The 9129-nt window shown below is 41.0% G+C and overlaps 1 protein-coding gene across 1 annotated transcript in view; it reads right to left on the bottom strand.

Moving 5' to 3' along the window:
- Positions 1-9129, bottom strand: part of NTNG1 (netrin G1) — a 406502-nt gene that overhangs the window by 95086 nt on the left and 302287 nt on the right. The window contains exon 4 of the mRNA XM_045292021.1: positions 3894-3920. Coding sequence (XP_045147956.1) covers positions 3894-3920 — 27 coding nt within the window. The remainder of the gene's footprint in view (positions 1-3893; positions 3921-9129) is intronic.

Genomic DNA, 9129 nt, shown 5'->3' on the forward strand with positions numbered 1-9129 from the left:
AAACACAAGCAAACACTGCAGTTCTCTGGATAGCATGACCATGATGAATAAAAACCCTTGGGTGGGAAAATGATTAACCTTGTGATCTTCCTCACAATCCAGGTTTCTACAGGAAACTGATCCTGAATAAAAATGCCTGGATGCTGTATGGAAAACATCTCGTACCAGGTCTCCAACTGGCATCAAATGTTTCCCAGTGTGAAAACCTTTCTGGACCTTCGCAACAGGCTGGTGGATCCCTGCAGGTAGCACTTCCCTTGTTTATTAGTCCTGCCAATTAAATCAAATTAGAGATGAATTTTTAACTCTGTGATGAAGGCAATGTTCATTATAAGAGAGCACAGGGAAATGAAATTGTTCCCTCAAGTGAACTACTATTGAAAATTGAGTAAGTCGGGGACTTGGGGAGGGCCAACCAAGTACCTTCGTCCGTAGTTGGGTATGTGCCATGGTATCATGTCAGTCATTTGAAAGTGGCTCAAGGGGATTATCTACAGCAACGTTCACAGAGTGCATGCACCTTACTTTTCTTTTTGTTACTACTCTGAAAGGTGTTTTATTTATTTAAGAATTCCGAGTTTTTGGAGATAATCTCTCTGGAGGTTATTCTTCCCTTCAGCAGCTGGTCTGTCTCTCTTTCTGACTCATCGGCTACCTGCTTTATCAAGAAACAATCATCACCCCCATGGAGCTGTTTGCCCAACAGGCCAGGCCTCACTGGTCAAATGATGCCCTTGATAATGTATGGTCTGATAGAATTAGAGGAAGTACTTGTTTTTCAGGACCAAGGATCAGCTCATGTCGGTTGGACGGGAATGATTAATTTATCACTTTAACAAAAACACCCATGCCAAACCATCAATTTGGGTCATCAGCATCAACAAATGTGCACTTGGATAAAATTATGAACGTATACTTAAAAATTCATGATGCATTTTGTTTTTTAAAAAAAGGAGAAGAAGAAGAAAAGGAAAAGAAGAAAAAGGAGAATAAAACAGAATGAATTATTTCCACCTCCGGTGAAGTAACACACAGATCGTGAAGGCACAAATGGCCACAGATCTATTTTGGAATTCATTAATTTCTGACAATATCACCAGGTTTTGTTTGTTTGTTTTGTTTTGTTTTTCAGCCATGACTAAAGCATGTGGAAATAGCCAAGTTTAAAATCCAGTACCCTTTGTATGACTGGGAGGCCTACTTCCTAATAGATAGACAGCAGCAGGCACAAACGACCTTAACGGGAAATTTGTTTCAGGAACATTTTTAGCAGATGATTGGAAAGGACGAGCATTCTGTCCATGCACTTGAACCTTAATGCAGGCGTTGACTATTTGAAGTCTATTGAGATCTCTTAGGGCTCCAGGCCCTACCGGTCCTCTCTGCATACGGTATATGTATGTGAGTTTATGGTTGCGTGCATCAATAATTTACATTTATAACATCCATCATTTATTTTCCTGGAGATACCCTTTGGTGATCAGAGTCTCTTGGGAGTCATATCTATTTATAATGGTATTTTCCTTCCAGTCTTGGTGGAATTAGCTCATCGATTCCTTCTTTGAAGTAAAGAGAAAAAAGCCCTGGCAAACATCCCAACTGAGTTAAAATCCAAGTGGCCCCTTCTTCTCTGGCTTGCACCTTGACAACCCCACTCCTGCACTCTCCAGAAAAGGCAGCCAGTCATCTGTCTGAATTCTTGCCCTCTGACAGGACAGGCACCTGCCAGTGCGCGTAGCAAACACCTTCTGAGTCCACAGAGAAGGAACGTGCAATGCCATCAAAGCAGCCTAGCAGAGACAATCACGTTTGCCCTTCTTAACGTAAAGCTCTGTGCCTTAGAGCCAGGCAACAGGCAAACGAGCCAGGTGGGATGCTGGGTGACTGTGGAAGCTCCTCTTACATCCTGCTGGCTTAGGCTCTGAGGGAACAACCCTTGTGCTCCAAACAGAGCGCCCAGAGGCATGGTGAAGCTATCCTCCAAACCTTCACATTTTGTTTGCTTCTTCTTTTTTTGGTGAGTTATTAGGAATTAAATTTCCTTAGGTTCCTGATAATCAAGGTTAGTACATTTTCCAAAGGCACAACAAAGCATCCTTTCAGGTCACCACTGATTTAAAAAGAAAACAAAACAATGCTGGCATTTCCCGATCAAGTGTGTAAAAGGTCAACATCTGCTGATGCTCAGAGGTGGGGAATGTTGTGGAGGCGGCTGGATGAGATGTTGAGTGAGCCTTACAGTCAGAGCGTTCATGCAACACACAACTGACACTGGGAAACAGAAACACAGCCCAACACCAGAGAACTGCTTTCCCATCTATCCATTTCTGAGACCTGGGCCAGGCTGGATCACCAGAGCAGCCACAATCATCTCTCCCAGCTAGCTTCTAGTTTGGTCCCCTTTGGCTCTGAAGTGCATGTGCCAAAAGCACCTGTCCAGGCCTGAAAGATGCACATGTGAGGGATATGTACAGTTAGGGAAATGTCAAGATACTAAAAGTAGAACAATTAGACTCCTATCGGTGAAGGGTTTTATTTGCAAGTGGGTAGCACTGGTGTTCTTTCAACACCACCAGAAAGAGGCTGCTGCGGCATGGGACTGGTAGCTAACTATATATGAAACACAACTTCTATTAAGAAAGGGGCTGGCTTTCATGGCAGTTAATGCAACCAGGGTTTGATGTATCAGTGTCTGGGCCCATTCACAAGCTTACGGAAACTGGGCTGATTTATACATCAGAAGACCTGACTGTGCACTTATAAGAAGCGAGAAGCTGTGTTATCCAAATTACTCACGTATTGCTTTTTGGATGGATGTTGGGCATTATAATTCTTCAGCTGCGGCTCTTTCCACGGTGATCGCCCCATGTATCACAGCCCTGAGGCCAAAGGGAAAATCTTCCCTCTGTTTTCCAGTGCGTTAGTCTCAATACTTCATTTCTTATCAGTTATGTAGCAACGATTCAAAGGTTTTAGCCAATGAATAGAAAAGGTGCAACATATGAAAATATGTACACTGCTGCTCAGAAAAGCAGTTAGGCATTTTTAAAATAAGAACTTCAAGCTTGGTGCTAGGTTTCCACCCTCTGAAAGGGAGGATGGAGCTGTCGTCTGAGGCCCCCATGACAGCTGGACAATCTTTGCAGTGGCACTGCGGGAAAGATGAGGCCATAGAACACGGAAGAGCCCCTTCCCTTTCGGTTGCTTGTATGCCTAACGAAAACATCCCTCACAACAGTTTCTAGTGCTCTGGCTATTCAATTCGATTCATGTTTACCCTCCTTCAAACCACAACTTCAGCTGTCTGAAAAAAGAAAAAGAAAAAACAAATCGATCCCCACATCTTGGAAGGGAAAAATGGAAGTCCTGACTCCGCTTTCCTTCTTTCACCCAGAAAGAGTAATGATCACAAATCCGCATCTTTCAGGCCTGCACAAAGCCGACAGTTTCAATGCATGAGCAATGTTCTTCCTCCCGGCTTTCTCGATGGGTTTCTCGACTTCTAATGAATATGCCCAAGGCATTCATTGGCATTCATTGTCTGTGTTGCAAAATTATGTTAGAAATCCATATTTGGTCCTACGGAGAGAGTTCCATTTGTTTCTTGGTTACCAAGTATGGATAAATAGGACTGTTTATAGTTTTGTTAAATGAGCTTTGGCTTCCTAAGTCAATGCACCTCGGCACAGGTGGCCTCCGTGGACCAAACGATGTCAGGTGAACTGCGGCTGTGTGCTGGCCACAGAGGAGTCAGGCACAGCTATGTCATCTGGGCAGTGCGACAAAGAGAATGCCCTCTGACACCAGAAATGGACACTGGGAAAATAGATCTGAGGGGCTGGACAGGAAAGCAAAGCTAGTCTATTCTTGGTTTTGTTTGTTTGTTTACTTACTACCAATACTGGAAATACTGGGGATACCTGGAGAGAAAGAGAACAAGAAAGACAAGCTGTTAGCTATTTAATAGTACATGATTAGACATCTCTAACTTACTATAAACATAATGACAATATTCAGACTATTTGGAATTAGCATATCGAAAAGCACCCTCGTCCCCCCGCCCCCTTTCATTCTAGAGCATGGAAGGATGTCAGAAGCTAATGCTTAACTTCAACAGCTGACCCAAAATAGCGGTATGGCATCAACCACGTTGTGCTTGTCTATCGGTTACTGACGAGTTGTATGTGGCCCAATGGAGATCTTGAGTTATACTTATGTTGTAGATGCATCTTAAATACTGTGTGTCGCTGTACCTGCATAGCCACAGAAGCAATAGCTAATTTGAATGGCTTATGCGACACATGCATTAGCTGTTGAAAACCATCTGGCGCTTTATTTGATTAATTTCATATAACCATCACTTTTATTCCTCTTTTACTTGTCAAATACCTGAATTAACAGAAACCTCCTTGAGCATAATAATTCTAGACTATATTAGGTTGCTCATATTGATCATGATCTTGCTGCATTTTTCTGTTTGGGCTAGGACTCACAAGATAAGAGGGTGGAAGCAGCTCAGAATCCAACTGGGCTGGCATACCTGAGGACATGAACTTAGGCTGTCTCCTGATTAAAATGCTTAGTCAGGCAGTTCAGTGCTGCGGACAAGAGCAGAGTCTGGGAGGCAAGGTGTTTGGGTACGAAGCTTGGTCAGGACGGACACTAAAGGACTGTGAATAAGTTACTCCACCTATCAGTCCTGGCCACCTATCAGTTAAGGTTGTTGGGAGGGTTAAATAAACTGATATGTGTAAAGCACATAGAGCAGCGGTTCCCAACCTGTGAGGTGCGACCCCTTTGGGGGTGGAATGACCCTTTCACAGGGGTTCCCCAATTCATAACAATGGCAAAATTACAGTTAGGAAGTAGCAATGAAAATAATTTTATGGTTGGGGCTCACCACAACATGAGGGACTGGACTGTATGAAAGGGTTGCGGTGTTAGGAAGTTTGAGAACCACTGTCTTAGAGCATTGCTTGACATCGAAGATGTGTTATATCCATCTTTATTATGACGATAATTACTGGTCCAGCAAGCAATCCCCGGACATCTAATACTAACTGAAAGTCAGAAACTTGAATCGTCCCCAGATGGGACCCGGATAGATGGCTTGGACTCCTGCTTGGCTGATGACTAGCTGGGTGATTTCAGCCAGCCAGTTCCTTAACTTCTCCAAACCTGTTTCCTATTCTGAACAGGGACCAATAATATCTACCACCTAGGGTTCCTGTGATGATTGACTGAGATGATCTATAATCATGTCTGCCACATGGACCAGTCTCAATAAATGATACTTGTTAATGAATTGTACAGACTTAATCGCTATAGTGTGCTAACAGGTGACAACTGCAGGAATCATTCAGCTTCTATTTTAGTCTTTATCTGTGAATAAATGCCCTCTGCTTATTTTTACCCATCTTTGTAATGTGCACAGTGGTTTCTAGTTTTGTATCCTCTGAGACCAAGAGCTATTTTCCTATTTCTTTCAGGAAAGGAAGAAGAGGAATTCAAGCTAACTTTGATTTTTTGGGAAGGAATGAAATCTTATTTTCAGTTATTTGATATATTAGATATAGTGCTTGTGCTTAATTTCTGATAATTGATCAATCAAAAGGAGAAATCTATATTTCCCATTTATGTTTCAACTCTATCCAAAGTCCTGAAAATCAAGCTGAAAACCACTCTGGAAAAAAGACTGCTGAATTCTTAACCTGACACCTCATTAAACATTTTTTGTAGGGTGACAATTACTTGATGCCGAATCTGTTTGGATTTTTTTATTCTCTCTGAAAATCCTCTCTTGAGCGTGGCATTTTGGCAGCATCATAATTTTAGAACCAATTGCACAAGTTCCAAATTCTCCATGATTGAAAACCCTGCTCCATTGCAAGGTGCTGCTAACCTTTCACCATCTGTCAAAGAGAATGGAAGTATGGATGGCAAGAAGAGACTTTTCATGTGTTTTCAAACCTGCATAGAGTTAGGGGCCATGCATAATGCAAGGCCAAGTTCTCAGTGTTTGCCTAGACACAGCAGAGAGCAAATCCTTAAGACTGTTTGATGCTGTGCTTGCTGCAGGTGAATGCTTTAGGAAGGCACAGAAGTATTTCCAGTCCTTTGGGGATACCATTGCAGGGAACAAATGTTCAAGCAGCCCTCCAAGCCTCACCCGGTAAGGCTAATATGAAAGCTTATTTTCTTCACAAAAAATGTTTTCTATTACTTAATATTTGGGTGCTCAAAATTCCACCTCTTCTACATTTTTGTAGCTTACATTTTTATTTCTTAGGTGCTTCCAGATAAATTGCTATCTATTCCACTGTTACAAAATAGGAATTGCTCAGGAAAAACAAAACAACAACAAAAACACCCAAAACAAAACTCATCTGAGGAAAGACTTTAAAGTTGAAAACACATGAATAATAAGAGTTTCCCATCAATAGAGTTTCAAATATGCTTTTTGTTTCCTCCCAATGTTTCCTATGGAGGTGGTTGTCTACAGACAACTGCACAATTGGGTAAACCCATCACCCCCATTAAGAAGGCTATGAGTCAGTCGTGAGAAACCCCACAAAAGGAAATAAGGCCTAGAAATGAATTGTAATAGCTCATTTCAGGAAAATTGGTTTTTATCTGGATTTGGTAAGGCATGAATCAATGAATGTTATTCCATCTTTCCACAGTAACTGTGCTCATGAGCCATCAGAATAAATGTCACATTGTGCCCAAGAAAAGTACCTCGGCACCTTGTGAATAGTTGTGTATGTGTTTAACATTCACTGTGATGTAAAAATCATTACATCAAGCCAATTTTTATCTTTAGAACTAAGCTCAAAGGTAATTTCTTCCTGCCTTCTGCATTTTATCAATGTGAATTAGCCACCGTCTCTCTGTGATCACCCAGGAATTGTACAGAATCTCCAACTTTCTTTTCTAACTGTCTCTGTGTTTTCCCGAGAGTTCTGAGTGAGCAAGCAGGTTTCCAGGGCAATGACTGACACAGAAGAGCAGCCTTGGGTAGTGAAAACAGTTAATACACGAGGCTTCTAACCTAAAGGTGGAAAGTTTGAGCTTATCCAGAGGCCTCTTGGGAGAAAGAGTGTCAATGGACTTCCAAAATAGCAGTCATCGAAAAGCCCGTGGAATATAGTCCTCCTCTGATCCCCTAGTTGAGTTGGAATCAACTCAAAGACAAATGGTAGGTGTGTAGTTCAGCCTCAAAGTAGAGCTTGTTTCCATCATAAAGAAAAGACCACATCATGTCCCCTGATAATGTATTTCTCAGAGGTTAGGATTAATAGATATTTTTGTTCTCTCAGGAATCTAGTCCATTTTGTGCATTTGAACAACAACAATTATACTATGTTCCCTCACTGTTCCTGGAGAAAACCTGGATTCTCAACTGCGGCAACTCTTTTCCCTAGTAAGGCTGGACTTATTTTCTTTGTTGCTCCCTTTCTCAATTCTTTTTTCTTACTTCCTGGATAGGTCCTTTTTTTGTATACGTCCTTTTACTAAGCTACTCAGGGGCAGATCAAGTTTGTGGACCTAAAGTGTATAGAAGTCGGAGGGTTCTCCTTAAGAAAACTAGCCCCAAAGTAATACACAAAAGTGGATATGAAAGTTACTTTCTTTAATGCAGAAGGAGTCCCATCAAGACCACTTCTAAAACAATGTCAAAACTCTTTGGGAAATGCAAAGAGGATGAAAGGCAGAGAGAGGCGCGAAGGAAGGAAGACATCAGGTTCTCTAACTTTGAAAGAGTGGTAAAAAAGTGAGAGCTGAGGACTTACTAAATCACCTTCTTTAGCTCTTTTGGGTTACAGAAGAGGAATCTGAAAGAACACAGAGAAGTAAGTGCTTGTCCAAGTCAATCCCTTACTTCAACCCCAGAGCCTGGAGAAATCACCCCTTGTTTACTGAGAGGTTGCTCAACTTACCCTGAGGAAATGAAGCAAAGGCTCACATGCACTTTAGCTGGCCATTTGGCAATATACAGAAAATGGTTGGATGAGGCGTGCTAGAAGAATAGAAAAGTCTCTCAAAAGACTCCTGGTGCCATCACATACAACAAAAATGAAAAGGCCTTTGACTTGTAGATGTTTTCAGTTACTCTTCTTTCAGCTGAATTCCTCTAACCTCAATCATATTTGTTTTAACATTTGTTCTAAAGGAATTCTGTGACAATTAGATGGATGAGAAGCTAGCAGAATTATATAATGCACTATTTCTTTTTTCCTTCTTCCTTATCTTTCCCCCCCCTATATTACTAACTTTTCGACTAAATCAATGGTTAGAGCTGAGCTTAGGAAAGTCAACATGATGGAGATGTCAAAAACAAACATCCCAATCTTCAGAAATAGATGAATGTCCAACTAAAAGCTATAACTCATTTTAGAATCAATAGAAGGGTTAGCAGGATTTCACTAAGAAAGATGCAGGAGGGATAAGACTTCAACATGCAGGAAATTGGGGAAATGACCCTGTTGTGATAGCTTGAAAAAGGCTCTAGCGGGCCTGTGGTTTAGGTGATGGGCTGATATCATCAAGGTTGGTTGTTCAAACCCACTATCTGCTCCAAGGGAGAAAGATGAGGCTATCTACTCTTATAAATACTTACAGTCTCAGGAACCCTATATGGGTGCACTATGAGTCAAATAATATCCATACTATTAGGAAATAGAAATAATACAACTCTTATTTCAATTTATACACAAACTGCTAAAGATGGTAAAGGAGAAAATGAAGGTTTCTACCAACATCCTAAGTCTGAAATTGATCAACATGCAAGCATAATACATTGATAATTACTGATTATTGGAATGCAAAAGTTGGTAACAAAGATGAAGGAACATTAGTTGGAAAATGTGGCATCGGGAATGGAAATGAAGCCAGAGATTGCATAATAGAATTTTGCAAGACCAATGACTTGTATTCATAGCAAATACTTTTTTTCCTTTAGCAATACAAAAGATGATTTTACACATGAAATACTCAAGATAGAATATACAGATATTAAATTGACTACCTTTGTGGGAAGAGATGACAGAAAAGCTCAATATTAGCACCTAATCAAGGGTAATGTAACCAAGAGGAATTACTAAAACCCAAATGAAGACTGAGCATGAT

Source organism: Echinops telfairi, unplaced genomic scaffold (genome assembly GCF_000313985.2).
Source record: "Echinops telfairi isolate 266 unplaced genomic scaffold, ASM31398v2 ScPeMD7_443;HRSCAF=831, whole genome shotgun sequence".
In the NCBI taxonomy this organism is placed as follows: Eukaryota; Metazoa; Chordata; class Mammalia; order Afrosoricida; family Tenrecidae; genus Echinops; species Echinops telfairi.